At 40.3% G+C, this 18,707-nt stretch overlaps 1 protein-coding gene across 1 annotated transcript in view; it reads right to left on the reverse strand.

Annotated features, from left to right (window-relative positions):
• Positions 1–396: 396 nt before the first annotated feature.
• SIM1 (SIM bHLH transcription factor 1) overlaps positions 397–18,707 on the reverse strand; it is a 66,545-nt gene continuing 48,234 nt past the window's right edge. The window contains exons 11-12 of the mRNA XM_070496422.1: positions 5,730–6,132; positions 397–3,448 (exon numbers count right to left, since the gene is read on the reverse strand). Coding sequence (XP_070352523.1) covers positions 2,718–3,448; positions 5,730–6,132 — 1,134 coding nt within the window. The 3' untranslated portion in view covers positions 397–2,717. The remainder of the gene's footprint in view (positions 3,449–5,729; positions 6,133–18,707) is intronic.

Here is an 18,707-nt window from a genome sequence, read left to right on the forward strand (position 1 = left end):
CTGCACAGAACAAAATAGTGTAGATTATAAATACCTTTTAACACATCTATGTGTATATCAAAGTTTGTCATAAATTGTCGACTTATTTTGGGTCATTTTGTAATAATCACGCCACATTGCAAAAAAATGTTGGATATATAATACCGTGGGCCTGTAAGGCATTATATGTAATGAATCTGCTACTATAAATTATTGACATGTAAATTAAATAAAGGGTTATGTATTTAAAACTGGACCGATCTACCAAAATTTTTAATCAAGATGTAATTTAGTTAATTCTGCCTTCATTTAAAAATACTGGTCACACTATTTTAAAGAGCATTATTCTTTCTGATTTCCCCTATTTGTAGAGTTCATTAACTTATTTCTTTCATCAATTAACTATCTTTTATATAAAAATTCCACTGAAATTTCTTTAGTGATAATTTTTTCTTTCACATCATTCTCCTTAATTCTTAAGATTCTATTTCATTTATAGCATCTGTTCCTGACATTTTCGGCAGAATGTATATCCACCAGTAAAACCCATCTGTATAGATTTCCTTTCCAAAATACACCATGTTCTTCAGATAGTTGGGTCTTTGAACTATTTATCCATCTACAGAATCTTGCAAAAACTTTAGCATTCCTAAAACGTTACTTCATATTGCAAATTGATTGAAAATCCATTTTAAATATTCCAGGGGTTTCTCATAAATATTTTTCTCAAAATTATTGAATACTTTTTCTTGTATAGTTCAAAGTTTAGTTTTTATTGTTCTTCAAACTTTTTTGAAAGTATATATGATAACCACTAACTTTCTCACTTACCTGAACTTTTTCTATTTACAGCACAAACGTTGCTCTGTCACACCCAAGAAACAATTCATTTCTTTTCTCATATACAAACAACCCAGTATTCATCTCTGAGATTATCCCATTCAGATTGTCACCTACCTATGGACTGCCAAATAACTGTGTGAAATGATGAAAATATAGTACTAATCCCTGAGTGTTCAATGTCATGTTCTGCCTTCAAAATTACAAGTCAAGTTCTTCCAATACATTCCCCTCCTTGAATATGGTAAGAGTTTCAGGCATGGGACTCCTCGGAAATATTATCTATGAACCCTCTCTAATCACTTACGTCACTTTGCTTTGATTCCTAGAGAATAGTGCATTAAATAATTCTTACTTATTTTTCTTCTCCCTCAGCAGTTTCTACCATCTACATTTTGTCTGAATCTAGAAAGTTGACTGTAACCATCCATGTCTAAAAGAGCCCATGCACTTGCTTGAATTCCAAAGCAGGACCTCTGTATGAGTGCAGAAAAGCCAGGGTGATCAGCCTTGACAACTCACAGTAGAGAGTTAACTGGTTAACAAGCTGAGTTCTGCTGCACCGATGAACCACAGAACCAGAGGACAGGAGGACTGCCATACAGACAAAGACACTGGGGCCCAGGCGCCGTGAGGGACACACCTAAATAAGCCACAGGCAAGGTCAGAGCTGGAATGCAGAGACCTTGGCATCTAGTCTGCTGGTCTTTGTACTGCATCACATGAACTTAAGACCAAGTTTTTGTTGTTTACAAACAATAAGGAAAATGAACGCTTTGCCTGCTCCTTCAGTCAGCGGACTCCTCTTGTGCTTTAAATCACTTGTCTATCAACCCAAGCTTTTATCTCAGACTCTCTCCTGAGGCTTTCCACATGCTGTCACATTTGCACATCTGTGCTTTGAAATGTTTTCAAACACTTACACTGCTGTCATATAGCACTTCACTGGTTTTCCTTAGTTATTTTTTACACTTAGCCTTTTTTCTCGATGAATCGGTTTGAACTTTTTATTGGGGTGGTTTTATAAGCCCCAAATATGCTGATTATATATTCTGAGCCTTAAATTGTTGGTTTTGAGATATCATTCCATGTCCTTCTGCCTCTGGCCTTTCTATCCCCACTAAACTAGTTCCAACTGAGCACACCAGGTTTTTGATGTGTGTCCCAACATCTCAGTGCTTTGACTTAGAAAAACCCTTATTGCTATGTCAGTGTGATCCTGTTCCTTGTCTAACTCCAAAGTAAGGTGAAAAATCACCCCTTCCTGATTGCTTCTAATGGGTACCAGGTGAAAACTCATTCTTGTACCACATCCAGAACCATCTCCCTAATTTATGCTTGAACCAAATGAGCTGGCTGGTTGAAACCACAAAGAAGAGACCAGTTTACAAGATGCATCTCTCTGTGTCTTAGTTATTTTGGAAATGGAAATTTAGGAAGCTTAACGTGCTGCGGTTAAGGAAAGTTGCCCATTTGGGGTGTATTTATGGCATACATCTGCATGTCTGCATATAAAGTGTGCACAGCAGTTTGTGGATGGCGGTCTGTGTGTATGAGGGTTGCTGGATCGACACAAGGCAATGTTGTCCTCCGTCAGTCCTTTCACGTGGTGTATGTGCTCACTTAAGCCACACGAGTATTTTTCAACGCAAAATTCATCTATTCTGGTTCCCATATAATTAGAGGGGCAATTTGTATATTCACTTTAGCTCCCTTATCTGTGTATAACCCTGAATGCTAGTGCTGTTTTCTTTGATTTCACAGGAACACATGTCAAATACCCAGTAACTTAAATTATCCTCTCTAACAATCTGTGGCATGGTAAATGCTGGTAATGGGGAATTAAATTATAAATATGTTTCAGAGCTCCTTAAAGAACAAAATATTTTAGAAAAACATCAGCTTCCATTGGTTATTATAACAGATGTTCCCTTGTGTCCTTGTGCTGGGTCTGGCTGCATTCTTAGATGGGAAGTTACATCAAAGTGTGAGCCATTACAGCCCAAGGAATAGTTTCTAATGGTTTCGCTGTCATATAAGTGCTCCAGGGCATACCCAGTTAATGTGTAAGCATGCTTATCAAAATACTGCCGGTGAGAGCCAAAGCAGTTTGGAGAGACGGCAGGATGGTCTCCTGCTGTCTGATGAGGAGACATATCCGAATGCAGAAAGTCTTTAGCTAGGATCAAACTGGATTTTGAAATGCGATCCGAATTGGGGCTACTTATCCGAGACAGTGCGGTGGGACTGTTGTCATAGTCATTTTCATGGGGGCTCAGCATCTTTCCCTCTCTCTGCTGGATGTGGTCACATGGCGAAGTGTTGGCAAGCGCAGAGCCGTGGCAGACTTCGCCTGTCGGTGGGGGCTGTTGGTAGTTTGCAAAACAGAGGGAGTGTTTTTTCCCAGCTCCATTAATGGAAGCCAGTTGGTCTGGGGGTGCTTTCCTCAGCTGCAATCTGTTCTCTTCTTCTTTAATCATCTGCTGGGTGGCTCTTATCAGAGTTTCAATTTTGCTAGGTTCGTGTGGGCTACTTTGATACTGTTCAGTGCGGTATCGGTCACCTGATTCACTGGCAGACCCCGGGTCTGGAGAACTGACCACACTATCTTCATCCCAGTGACCTCGCCCTAGAAATCAGAAAAAGTAAAAAGTAAGCAGTCTCGAAATACACCCCCAAAAATGTAAGCATGTTTCTTTTTAAAAGGAATCTTATGTCTTTCACTTTTAATATATGCACCAATATCTGAAACAGACACAGGCTCACATGACAGTGTCAAAGGACTCTACCGGACTTCATAGCTCTCAGCGGCTTTTAAGTGCAGATGAAGTTTATAACGAGTTTTTTAGAAGGTAAACCTTGTTGGTGGATTGTGAATGCCAATTAGCAAAAGGGTGTTTATACTTCTCCACATATGCACATCATTGGACCTGTCTGGCTATACATAAAAGAAAAATGCATAGCATTTGGCTTATGTTATTTTCTAGAAAAATATTATGTTAAATTGATGCTTAGAAAATGACTTCAACTGGGTTTGAGAAAGATGATAATATAGGTTGGACTATTTTCTCAATTACAAATAAATTACCTAAAAATGCTAATATTGCTAAATGTATCTTCAGTAGAATTACAATAAAGCTCTGTTATTTTTTAAACTATTTGAGGGTTAAAAATATATATAGTCAATATGTATAAATGTGTTCATGGATATATATATCTTGTCCCAGTCAAAAATATAAATATTGTCTTCTCAAATCTAGTGGCAAAATCTCAGTTTGACACATAATCATATAGTAGATCCAGAATCTTAGACTATTTCTGAAATAAGGTGAAAAATAAATATCTAAAATGTTACTAACAACTTGTTCTGAACCAAGGAGAGAGATCTAATATGGAGGAATAGTTCAACCAAAATATATTCAATAAACTATTCTCAAAACAGTCTGAAGTCAATATGAAAAGAGAGAAGAGAAATGGGAAGGGACGCACGAAAACTATGAACTGCTTAATGCAGCAGAGAAGCCCCGCATCACACCACTCATTGCTTTCCTTTTCCCTTTTCTTCTGATTTTATTTCTCCCATTTTCTTCTAGACGATGTAGGTTAAGCCAGGATTTTCACTTCACTCCATTCTTTGGCAAGCAATTGCCCTTTGCCCTGGGCTTCCATTACCAGTCTACCAAACTAGAGAAACTCAGAGTAAAAGCGGAAAAATAAAAAGCAAAATCAGAGACAACTTAAAATCATTCATCGAAGGCAGTCAGTGCCCCGGTGGTATCTGACCAGTACTGTATGGGTAAGGACAACATTGTCTACATATTTCTCATCCTAAAGACACAGCAAGAAGAGTAATATTGCGGCTGTTGGATCACTCTTAATGTCACTGACTTCTAATGAAATGAGGGTTTCAAAGACCTGCCTGGACTCAAGAATTTGGTCAGGAATGGACAGAATTGGCTCTCCTTGCCCAGGTTACTTTGAAATGAACAAAGAGCACTGCCAACGCTGAAGGCTTTTAACTGCAGAGCACATTTCCAGGCGTTTGTAAAGCCATGTAGTAATCCCCAGGTGAACGTCTCCGAGGGTTGGTTCTACATATCCCTCCATCCTTTACTCACAGGGGACCTGGTGGGTCATCATAATGATGGGGGAAAGGCACAGTTACTGGCATTTAATGCCCAGAGGGCCAGAGAGGTTAAACATCCTGTGATGTTAGTGATGGACCAAAAATCAGAAGGGCCACGGGGCCACCAGTGGCGAGTGGTTAAGTTCACACCCTCTGCTTCTACACCCAGAGTTTCACCGGTTCAGATCTGGGCACGGACATGGCACCATCCCACATGGCACAGACAGAGGCACTCACAGCTAGAACATACAACTACGTACTGGGGGCTTTGGCGGAGAAGAAGAAGAAGAAAAAAGAAGATTGGCAACAGATGTTAGCTCAGGTGCCAGTCTTTTCAAAAGACAAAACAAAACAGACTGGCCTTCCCCAACATGCCAATAGTGGCCTCATGGAGAAACACTGCTAAATGAGCCCAGAACTACTTAAGTCCACATTTGAAGCATGAGAATACAGAAGAAAATAATACCCAAGAAATTTAAATGGATACACAAGTTCAATAGACTTAACAATTCACTTGAACTTAATTTCTATACTTTTTTTGATGTTAAAAATGGGAATCATTTTTACTAGCCTGGAAAAATAAACGCATTTGGCAAACATTAGCAAAATTAATACACTTGAAAGGAGTGGATTTGGTTTTCAAAATCCCATTGGTGTGAGTTTCTGATTTGTCAATTCAAAGGAGCAGACCCATTGGGCGGTCACGCCGGTGTCACACCTAGAACTTTATAAAGCTGCTCAAGGGGCCTGCGGCGAGCGCAGGAGGCGTCTCAGCGGCCCTTACCGTGGAGCCTGTGCACGGAAGCGATGTGAGGCATGCTGTTTTCGTAGGCTTCTCTGCTTTCTGGGGAGGCCTTGGTCAGGGGCAAGGCTGCGCGAGAGCCCCACCAGGGCTCCCTCCCGGCCTGCGGCGTTCCCAGGAAGTACCTGCCTGCCTCGCACCGGCCTCCCTCGCAGGCCGGGGTGTGGAAGTGCCTGTCCTCCACCAGCCTGGAATGGTCGAGCGCAAAGCCGTAGCAGAGGGAGCTGCGATCGGGGAACTGCCTGTAGGCGCACGCGGCGTCGTGCTGCGAGCCCGGCCTGTCGCCGGGGTCCAGGAGCTGCGGGGAGGCCGTGTCGGTCAGGGGGCTTCCGCCCCACTGGCTGTCGTGATCGGATTCCGATCTTTCCGTGTGAAATCCCGAATACTGAAACCGAGAGGGTGAGAAAAGCACATGTCAAAAAAAAAGAAAAATAGCGTTTTTCTCTGCAAGCACCCCCAAGGTCATATTGGACTTACGGTACCAAAATAAGACTCACTCGGGCACCACGCTGGGCACCCCTGACTCAGAATCACTTAATCAGTCATGGTGCCGCCAAAGAAAATCCTTTCCGCTGCTGAAAGAAGATAAAAATAATAACAAACACAGACTGAACTAAGTACGACGAAGCACTGTTGCAAGTACTTCACGTGAATTACCCCACTAAGTTCTCATATTAACCCTTTAACGGAGCTATTAGTAACCCATTGTATGGAGAGGGAAGCTGAGGCCCAAAGGAGGATGGGGGTTTGCCCAAGGCCACAGGGTCAGCAGGTGGCAGAGCCAAGACTCAAACCCAAGTCACCACCCAAATGGTATTGCCAAAGGGAGAGTCCAAGAGAGCTCCACATGTTATTTCTATTTGCTTTTCACATTTTGTCTTAATTAAAATACAAAACAAAAATAAGGTTTAAAGGCGCAGTGTGCAGCAACCTCACTCTTCACACTGGGCTGTTAACTCTCTGAGAGCCAGGCTGGGTACACGACACGATAGTTTGCAAATGCTTACCTAATTCAATTGCAATACAACTTGGAAAAAGTCTTGTCCCATATACTGGGATGTGTCTCTTGCTTTCTACAGTAAAACTTCATATATGCATAGGCTCATCAGGAAGAAACAGCTGCAGGCTATGCCGTGCCTTGTTGGAATCATGCTGCTCACCTGGGGCCGGACTATGTGGTCAGGTGTTGAAAGAAAAGGTAAAAGCTTGGGCAAACCTCCCTAGATGCGCTCGTCTGAAGGTCCTCATGAGCTGCTGAAATCAGTAACGTAATCATTTCTACCAGGTTTTGGTTACCTAATGCCAAACACAAGTCTAGGGACTATATAAAGATCGTCTGCTAGAATAATAATAGATGCTGTTTTTTGAGAACTTACTCTGTGTCTGGCAATGTGCTAATCACTATGTATTACATCACTGAATCCTCATAACCACCTGGACAGTTCTATATCTCCGTTCTATAGAAGAGGAGACTGCATCCCTGAGAATGTTAATAAGATGCCACGCCCTCCCTCCCCCCCACCCCCGCCCCCCCGCCCCCAGTCTATCTGGTATCACAGCCTGCGCTCTAAACCATGACTTTACACTTGAGGGAAAACACTGCTAAGGAAAAGAAGAGAAAAAAGTGCCCAATGTTAGAGACACTTCCAGAAAAGTGGCAAGAACTGCTTTACAGGCTCTAGAACCAAAATATAAGTCCATTTTACATTTTCTTTCTTACCCCAGAAAAAAGAGGGATGGGTGTGTGTGGTAGTATGGGGGAGAGAGGAGAAACTCCTAGGCTCCACCCTTTTTCACTTGTCACATGCTGGTTAAGCGAATTTTACCCAAGATGAGACCTTCACAGGACAAGGCAAACTCTCCCCTCCACACTGGGCCCACCCTGAGCAGGAGGAAGAAACCTGACTCTTCCCAACTCAGTGCACACAGGCTGTTGGGCGTAGGGTCTCTTGAAGCCAGGGACATGAGGTACAGAGGTTCCTCTGGGGAAACTCCAAAGTATGCTAATAAATACAGCATGCTCAGGACAGAGTTCTATGCAAATTCCAGGTTCAAGATTTTTCCATTACCATTTCTAAATGTCCTTAAGTATCTGCCAAATGTACATACGGACTATCAGCATATTCCATCAAGAAAAAAATGGGAAATCCTACTTCTTTCCAGGCAGGACTGTGGGATATAGGACATGGAGGCATTCTGAGCTCTGTTTCTCTATATCACACCTCTGCAGGCCTGTGCACACCAGCCTCTCTTTTCACCAGATGCCACCTGCACCTCAGCAAGTGAGGGCTGCACCCCTTCTCCTCACTGAGTGGCGATCCAAGTGCGACACGTTTGCCCTTTGGTAGCACACTCCATCGACTTGCCCAGGAAAAATTCAGATCATCAGTGCAATTCCGAGCTAGGAATTACCCAGACTCTGCTTGTTTTTATAAAAGTATAAACCAGGCCTATTTCTGAAGTACTCCAGTCAAGACTTTTGAGCCCTGTCGAGAGGGGAAAAAGCTTTCCCTGAGTGTATATGGGAAAGTGCTATTGGCGCAGCAGAGAAGAACATTCTGTCCTTCGCTCACAAAGAAAATTCAACACGAGGCAACCCTGGCATATACGAGGTACACATTTCAAGAGCACCCAAAGAAGAATTTGACAGATAAGCCTCTTGTCAATAATCAGGAAACTACACCGGCAAGTACACTGCCCTTCACGCAGGCGGGAGTCGGTGGTTCAGTTAGACTAAGAATTCACACTGCCTTAGATGTGCCATAAACCTTTGTTTGTAACACCTGTAAACTCGCACCTGTGTGCACCATCAGGGAGGGCCACGTTCACCGCTTTAAAATGAACTGCATGCTGTTGAGAACACTACATTGCCTTAATTTGATCTGAAATATTTCAGGCGTTCATTAAGTATTTGAAGAAAGAGAAGGCAGAGGCAAGGAAGGCAGACAGCCAGTCTATGCAGCGTGTGCAGCACAATAAATGAATGCTGCAGAAGAGGGCTCCTGGTCTTCCTCATACCTACTTTTGCTACATCTTAGGCAAGTTATTTAATTTCTTCTGTCTCAACAGGAAAAGGGTCATCATGATACTTAACCTAGCAAAGTCTGAACCAGAGTTGGGGGCATTTAATGGAAGAAGCACTAGGGGCAAGGAGCCAAGAGAACTTGGTTCCAGGTCCATCCCTGCTACCAACTCTCAGAGTAAGGGAAAATTACTTTTCCTTTCTTAGCCTCATCTGTAGAATGACATATTGGGTTAGATTACACTTTCTCTAACTTTTCTTTCTGGTCTGATATTCCATACGATACAATAATTAGTATCTTTTCTAGTGTTGAAACATATGATTTCTATGCCTGTCCCCCTATTTCACTTATTTAAAGAAGATTATTTAGAACTATAATCCAAGTCCAAGAATTTTTATTGTCATGGTTATAAAAAGAAAGTTATTATGTAAGTTACAGTTTTACTACAATGTCAATTTTTCCCCAAGTATCCCATTATGACACAAGTTTTATAGAGATTACGATGCATTTGGGTCAATAAATTATTCCATTCTAGAGGCTTCTGAGTATGAAGGGCAATGGCAGCCACTTGAATCTGCATCTCTCCACACATCCTGCCCCCAGAATCTATAAGGTCATCAAGGAGCACAAATTAAATCACATGTGACCCATGTTGTCAGCATTACTAGAAGGTAGAGAATATGCCAAACTTCAAAGTATTTGTAAGTCAAAAAAGAAAAAGTCCAACAGCAGCTGCTATGAGCCTGTGGGTGCAGAGAGAAGGGTAAAGGGAGGTTTAGGAGACTCCATGAAAAGAAAAGAGAGAGAGAAAGGAACTCAGGCCATTGGCAAAATGGACAAAATCATCTTCAGAAAGAAAAAGCACAAGCGCGTGCCCAAATATGAACGTAAGTCAGTAGCTAGCGGTTAACAGCACTGGCCACAGGAAAGGGAGCCAAAATCAAGCAAAACTCAAAGTGGAAGCCTCCCACAGGGGTCGTTTCCATAAAAGAAGGATGCCAGCTGAGAGTGGGCAGTGTCCCTCCAAAGCACAGCAGTGAGAGAAGAGAAGGAAGAGGGGGAACTTAGGACCCATCAGACAGGAAAGAAAAACACCAGACAGGTGAATCCCAGCTTTCCTCCTGCCCCTCTTCACCACCATCATCACCCATTTAAAACTATGTGCTTCACGAAACTGGCAGGAAAGGGTGCTGTTTACCTGCTAACCCAACCCATGAAATGCCAAAGACTAGGGAAAAAGTTAACCTCCCTATAAAACTTCTGTAGGAAAAAAAAACATGAAAATGGAAATACCTACATCCCAGTTGATAAAATTTCTTGCCAAATAACCAACCATTAAACAAAATAAAATAATAAAAGCATGCTCCAAACTGAAATAATACCCTCAACAAGCATTTGGAGACACACACACGGGCACACACAGCTAGAATCAGAAATTTTAAAACTAAGAAATGGACCAAAACAAACTCAACAACAACAAAACAGGAAAAAAAATGCAATGAAAACTGACGAAATTCAAACAAATTGAATAAAGAATAAATTATAAGTTGTAAAAAGGAAAAGATTTTAATGAAAGTATAATAAGGTAAATTGAAGAAAGGCCGGAAAACATATAAGGAAATAAAAATTGGAGAGAAAAAAATAAAAGGATCAGAGAAAATAATTGAAAGAAGATAGAAAAACTTCAATATATACATAATACTTATATCAGTCAAAGGAACTAAATTGCTAAAACTATTTGAAAAAGAATAAAGTGAGTGGATCTGTCTACCCAACTTCAAGACCTAGCATGCACAGATCAATGGGACAGAATAGAGGACCCACACATGTGCCCAACTGATTGTTGACAAAAGTGCAAAAGCAATTCAATAAAGGAAAGACAGACTTCTCAACAAATGGTGCTGGAGTAATTGGACATCCATCGGCAAAAATAAAATGAACCTCAACCTAAGTCTCACATCTTATATAAAAATTAACTCAAATTGACCACAGACTTAATTGTAAAAGATAAAATTATAAAACTTTTAGAAAATAATATAGAAGAAAATCTTCAAGATCTGAGCTGGGTAAAGAGTTCTTAGATTTGACATCAGAGGTACATTTCATAAAAGAAAAATTTGATAAATTGGACTTGATAGAAATTAAAAACTTGTGCTCTGCAAAAGACTCTGTTAAGAGGATGAAAAGAGGGGCTGGCCCCATGGCCGAATGGTTGAGTTTGTGCTCTCGGCTTTGGCGGCCCAGGGTTTCACCTGTTTGGATCCTGGGCATGGATGTAGTACTGCCCATCAGGCCACTCTGAGGCAGCATCCCACATGCCACAAGTAGAAGGACCCACAACTGAAAAAATATGCAACTATGTACTGGGGGGATTTGGGGAGAAAAAGCAGAAAAAAAAAGAAGATTGGCAACAGTTGTTAGCTCAGGTGCCAATCTTTAACAAAAGAAAAAGAGGATGAAAAGGCAAACTTCAGACAGGGAGAAAACATTTGCAAACCACATATACAACAAAAGACTAGAATCTAGAATAGATAAAGTACTTCCAAAATTCAATGATTAAAAAAAAATGGGCAAAAGACATAAAGAGGCATTTCATCAAATAGATATACAAATGGCAAATCATTAAACAAAGGACGTTCAACATCATTAGCAACTAGGCAGATGCAAATTAAAACCATGATGAAATGTCATTACATACCTATTAGACTGGCTAAAATAAAAAATAGTGACAACACCAAATGCTGACAAAGATGCGGGAAAACTGGATCACCCATACATTGCTGATGGGAATGTAAAATGGTACAGCCACTCCAGAAAATGGCCTGACAGTTTCCAAAAATCTAAATGTGCAACTACCATATGCAATACTGGACATTTTTCCAGTTAAATAAAAATTATATTCATACAAAAACCTACACATTCATAGCACACATACATTCATGGCAGCTATACATTCACGCAATAGCAGCATCTTAATACTTCTAAGTACTTTTTAATTGTCTATTTTAAGAAAAAAATCATTTTTAATTGTGGTAAAATACACATAACATAAAACTTCCAGTCTTACCCACTTTTAATTGTACAACTCAGTGACATTTAGTACGTTCACATTCCTAGGCAACCATCACCTCCATCCATCTCCAGAACTCTTTATCTTGCAAAACTGAAACTCTATACCCATTAAACAATAAGTCCCCTTTCTGCCCTCCCTCCAGCCCCTGGGAACCACCATTATACTTTCTGTCTTTCTGAGAGAGGAAAAACTAATAAGTCCCAGGGACCCCCAAACTGGCCTGGGGTTGGACGTTTCCAGAACCTAGCCACCTCAGAGATCTTTCTGAAACTCTTATCTAATCATGTCACTTTCTTGCTTAAAAATATTCTTTTTTTCTGTCTTTCTGTCTATACATCACATAACATAACAATACCACATATGTGAAGCAGAAACTATAGGAAGGCAAGGATGAACAGAGACACATCCTAATAGTAGGAGACGAAGAACCTGCTGTCAGTATAAGACAAGTAAAGTAGATTTTAAAAACGAAGACTATAGAAGACTCAAAAACAAAACCTATCAGTTGAGTGTTTTGTCTCTATATCAAACTTTACACACTAATAATACAGAATAAATCTTCTCAGTGCATATGACTAATCATCAAAATTGATCAAATATTAAGCCACAAAGAAAAGCTTAGTAACTTTCACAAAGTAGAAGTATTATAACAGCACTCTCTGACCACAATAAATAAAAAATAGAAATTCAAAATAATTTTTTTAAAAAAGCCCTTCCACCTGAAAAAAAACCTATTACATAACTCTTGGGGAAAATAGAAAATACTACATATCTGGATTTATGAGATACACAGCTTTAGACACCCAAGTCAATAAAAATGAAAAAATAAAAATAAATTCAACTCTCAATTGCAAAGCTAGAAAAATAACAAAAGAAAGTACAATGAAAAGTGATCAAAGGACATAAAGTAGGTATTCACAAAAAAATCTAAAAATACCCCTTAAACATAGGAAAAGATGTTTAACTTCTTAATAATATAAATGTAAATTAACACTGAGATACCATTTCTCAACTACCAGAATAGCAAAAAATTCAAAAGCTTGACGATACATTTGTGGCAGAGTGTGGGGACGCAGACACACCCACATGTTGCCTGTGGGCATATAAACAGATACAACCCTGATGAAGGGGAATTTGGCAATACCTAAAAAAAACTGCAATTTCCTGCTTCTAAGGAATCATTAGACCAAGGAACGCACATTGAAGTATTAAGGTTTAGGGAAAGAGGCCTCATATATGGAACCTACTCTAAAATGGTTCAGAAAAAATAAATAATGAGGGAAAACGAAGAGGAAGAGATAAAGCAAATATGGCAAAATATAAAGCACTGGTGAACCTAGATTTATTATACAGGAATACTTTACTATTCTTGCAACTTTTCTTGATGTGTGAAATCATTTCAAAATAAATTATTTTATTTTATTTTATTGTGAGGAAGATAGGCCCTGAGCTAAGATCTGTGCCAATCTTCCTCTATTTTTTAGTATGTGGGCTGCCAGCACAGCATGGCCACTAAGAGAGCAGTGTAGGTCCGTGCCCAGGAACCAAACCAGAGCCACCTAAGTGGAGTGCACTGAACTTAACCACTAGGCCACTGAGACTGGCCCAAGACGTGTTTTAAGAGTGGAGAGATAGTGAGAATGATGATCCATTAGAATACATGCAAGTCCTGTCTGTGGATGGTTCTCCATTGATTGTTGGTCTCTCTACTATTTTCAAGTAAAACAAAATCAAGTTTTAGGAGCTACAGAAGATCTACTGTTCTTCCTTTGAAAAGATAACAGCACTTTCTTCTATCTTTAAAGCTAAGAAACTGAATGACTTAATTCCCTATTTTAATTAGATTATATCAATCAATTAAAGTTCACTGAAAACCAATTTTTGGTTAATCTTGCTGAAACTTCTATTTTTCTTTCTCAGAAAATTTGCTGTCATTCTGAATACTCTGCACCTTAATTTGCCCCTATTTCCAATTTAAAATTTAGTGTTTGGGTGTTTTTTCCTGCTTTATCTCCCCAAATCCCCCCAATACATAGTTGTATATCTTAGTTGCAGGTCCTTCTAGTTGTGGCATGTGGGACGCCGCCTCAACATGGCCTGATGAGTGGCGCCATGTCCTCATTCAGAATCCGATCTGGTGAAACCCTGGGCTGCCAGAGTGGAGCGCGTGAACTTAACCACTCGGCCACTGGGCTGGCCGCTAAAATTTAGTTTTCAAAGCAAGCATTTATGTTGACAAATTAAAAAGTGAATCCAACGAAGGATGCCCTTGTTCTCATGAAACGTGAAACCAAATGCCACCACCAAAGGTGGGCTAGAGCTGGCAGGCAAAGAGCTTGGATGACTGGAGTCCAGACGACATCCACATCCCCCAACTTCCCTTCCAGATTCAGCCCGTGAAAGAATCGTTCTTTCTAGAACAGACTGATGGCTCATCCAGTTAAAGGTCTGAGCCATTGGTTGGTGCCTAATATGCATGCAATGGGAACCACTTACAATAATTCATTCTATGATTCACTCTAACATTTTTTGAGTGTCTACTATCTGCAAGGCAGTGTGCCAAGTGATATGAGAAATACAGCCCCACCCTCAAGGTGCTCACATTACAAAGGGTACAAACAATGCACAAAGCATAATCTTAATGCAAGTTAGAAAGTGGCCAGAGCCTGAACAGGGAGAAAAACAATGTAGTTTAGGAGTTCTAAGAAGATAGCCATTATTCTCTCTTTTAACATTGAAGTTGCTTAGGAAGGGGAAATGAACTATAATTGATTGAGGCAATTTATTATATGATTTGCATATGGTAACTAATACCCATAGTATCAAAAATAACAGCTACCATTATCAAATACTTACTATGTGCTAGTCGCTACACTGAGGTCCCACAGACGTTATCTCATTAAATGCTAACAACATCTTAAAAGTATTATTAATCTCTTTACGGATGCAGCAAATAAAGCTCAAAAAAAAATTGCCCAAGGTCACATGATGACGAAGTTTAAGAGGAGAGAAGCAGTTCCAGAGCCCCTGCTCTTTCCGGTACCCCAGACGCCTGTAGACTTAAGGACTTCGACCATAGTGTCCCACCCTCTAAGCAGTAACGGAGCCCAGGTCCCCAAGCATGTATTCACAAAGGGAGATTTCTCCAACCTCTACACTCCAGTAAACCATGTCCACACACCGTTGGGTGACGTCCTCATCACTGAAGCGCTCTTCCGACACAGTGACACCTACAGATATTCTTCTTTTGATAACAGTCATGAGATCCATTCCTGCCTCAACAGCATGTTCCAGACAGGTGCTCTGCATTCATCTGGACGTGGCAGCAACAACCCAACTCAGGAAAAATGCCAGATGTTGCAACAATAGATGTTCCAGTTATCTATTTTTATTCTGGCAGCTCATTGAGGTTTTTATCATTTTTCGCCATAAAATATAGAGAGAGACCCTCTTATGGTAAAGTCCTGTTTTCCATGAGAAACTTTCACTCTATCAGGCATGAGCAGCTTTCCTCTTGATTTGTGTCTGAACCATGAGAAAAAACATCACAGATGCAGACTGCACTGTACGAAGAACATATGCATGCTTTTAAATCACTTTTATCTTACTTTTTACTAATGTAACCCTGAAACATAAAATATGTTCTTTTTTTTCATTCACTGTTATGGGAAGAACAGATGGTAAAAGGGTTAGATTAAAGTAATACAGCATGTCCATTAAAACAACCCTCACTGCTGGGGATGCTTCCTTCCAACAGGAGTCGTGTTTACTATAAAGAACAGCTTTGGCTTACACACATTGGAAATTGCCAGAGGTTTCCTCGAGGATAAACATAACGGTAAGAGAAAAGCTAATGTCAGAATCAAATGCATTTTAAGATGACAATTATGCAAGTTATTTTGCTAATCTGAGAGGCTGACTGAAAACACATGCCTGGGATAATGTGATTGAACAGAAGTCAAATAATAGAGGCCATTTCTAACTTGAAAAATTTTGCTACCTAGAAACCATAACTAATTGAAACTGCAAAGAGGATCTCCAGGAGACATTATTTTCTATGTTCCTGAACTCCTACGAGGGGTAGGTGGGAATTTTTTGCTGCCACTTCATTTCTAATTTATTCTTATTAATCAACAGCAAGAATAATTCTGGAGCCAGCCCCATGGCTGAGTGGTTAAGTTCGCGCGCTCATCTTTGGCAGTCCAGGGTTTCATGGGTTGGGATCCTGGGCACAGACATGGCACAGCTCATCAGGCCATGCTGAGGCGGCATTCTACATGCCACAACCACAAGGACCTACAACTAGAATATACAACTATGTGCTGGGGGACTTTGGGGAGAAGAAGAAAAAAAAATCAAAAGAGAAAAGATTGGCAACAGATGTTAGCTCAGGTGCCAATCTTTAAAAAAAAAAAAGAATTCTGTATAGACTAGACATTAAGAAAGACTAAGTATAACATTATTTCTACATAAGTTTCACAAATATTTAGCATTGGAAAAGAACCCTCATGAATGTTTTTATGACATTCGGTTTAATTACATATAGCTCTGAAAGGTAACGATTTAAAAAAACTTCCTCAAGAAAAATTAGAGAATGCACTTTAAAAGAAAAAACTATCTATCTTGAGTCACGTTCCAGAGATGAGGATGGTTTGACTAGAGGAACTGAGCAATAAATATTTCCATTTATACTATAAATAATTATAAAATACTGACTCAAAATTCAATTATTAGAAATTTTAAATATTTTGACCATTTCTTCCTTCATTTAGAAAATGGTATAAATTGTCAGCTTATCAAGACCAATTTTTAAGAATGTGTTCACAAGATTTTCACTTGTAATTTTTATGATTTGCTCCACTTATAGTATAACCTATTTATTGTGACATTGTTTTTAATTTTAATCTACAATTTAGTTATTTTTAGCTCAAAGCATATTCTGGTGAGAAATCTTTCATACCTGTAAGTTCCCTGATATATTTCATGAAGTAGAAACATGGGAAGTTTTTTAATATGCCTCAAATGTGGTCTGAAATGTCATAGGCCTTCTCTTAATCCACCCCTGACAGTTACAAAAATGTTCCCCGGATTTGGTTCGCTTATTTTTCTCACAGAATAGTAACCATAGTCGACGTCTCATTAGCTGTCAGGGTGATATGCAGCTGGAGAGGAACCAGCACTCTGGACCAGGGGCCAGGTTTCCTCCATGTAATTCTATAAGGACTCTCCTGTAGGGTTCCATATGGAGAGAGCTGTTCCCAAACCGTGAAATCCACAATCCACAGCCTTTCGTAAATCCAAAGGTAAGTCCTAAAGACTTGCAGGCATTTTCATTGCCCTGAAGATTTTAAACAGGTAATAAACACTAATTGAGCCCCTTATGTCCTGGCATACACAGCTGTGAATGATCAAAACGATCCCAACTTGTGTAGATAATACAGAAATAGCTCTAGCTCACTGGGTAAATCCTGGGTTTCCAGGACCAGTAGCACTAGTTTTAATGGTAATCTTCTTCTACAATGGGCTTTGGGCTTGAGCCAGAACCACTTCCATCCTTTTCACCAATTCTCTGACTCACTCTCTGATTTTTCACATATAAGTAGCAGATTAAATGGGCTTGAATTAGATGGGTACAGGTGGTACCATCTGCTCCAACCCCTTACTGCAGCTTTGTTTGGTCTTCCACTGGTTTTTTCTGGGTCTGGACAAAGGACAGCCTGCCCAAGCTGTTCTTGGGAGTGTCCTAGACCCTGGCCAGCAGACTGGCAGATATCTTACCATGCTTCTGCATGCTGGAAGAGGAGATCTATCAGATTTGAAATTTTGTGAAAAGAAATTGAAGCCCAAAGGCCCTCTACCTAGTGAATCCATTTCAAATTGGTGTCTGTAAAAGGAAGGATGGATCTACCTTTTCTTCTAAGCCAAGCAGTGAAATAATAATGTAAAATAATGAAGAAAAGTAAAGTAAACTGAAGACAGTAAAAAATGAGAAAAACTAAAATAGCATAAACTATCTATTAAAGAATATACATCAGAACCTTGAGCTTCCAGGAAAATACAGCATTCAGTCCACGACAATATGCTAAAGGGGTTTCCTAAAAATCTGTGAAAGACAGAAGAGTTAAAGAAATCTAGATTTCTTAGATAAAGATATCCAAATCCAAATTTAACTCCAGAAGATTCCCAGTATGAGTAGGTCAAATTCCAAGATCCGTCAAATAAGGCACTGCTCTCTTTAATTTCACTATGTGGTTTTAGTAATATTTGATCGTATAGATTTTGTTCAAATAAATTTCCCTGGATACATTTTGGTGGTGGATTCAGCCATTCGCCTCTTCTCCTCTGTTCAGCTGGGGAGCGGAATCGCAAATTCCAGCCACCACTTCCATGAAGCCAGAAGCAGAGGCTTGCCACTGGATTTAGCACAGCTGCTTCACCCACTGCCCGATTTCTTTTTTGACACTAATTCTCCCCTAGATCCAAACCATCCTACGTTATGGAATAGAGATGTGTTTCACATGAATTATGCCTTATAGCCCGAGATCTGTGGGGATGAGAGGTGGAGCTGCAACCGTGCTTTGGGAGGTGGATAGGATTTAAGAGCCTCAACAGGAAAGGTGTCCTCAGGGAGAGTACACAGCAGCCTCTAGCGAGCAAGCGTGGAGACCTGATGGAAGGGGAGAAGGAGGGGGCAGACAGAGGCAAAGATGCAGTCTGGGCCAGATTGTGGAGACTGGACTTCAAACTACAACCAACAAGGAGCCTCTGCAGATTTTTAAGCAGGGCAGGGGGCAGTGTGGGGGTGGGGAGGGGGGTACATGACAAAAATCGTATTTCAGGAAGCTTACTCTGGCAGAAATGATC

The sequence above is a fragment of the Equus asinus genome, chromosome 24, assembly GCF_041296235.1.
Source record: "Equus asinus isolate D_3611 breed Donkey chromosome 24, EquAss-T2T_v2, whole genome shotgun sequence".
In the NCBI taxonomy this organism is placed as follows: domain Eukaryota; kingdom Metazoa; phylum Chordata; class Mammalia; order Perissodactyla; family Equidae; genus Equus; species Equus asinus.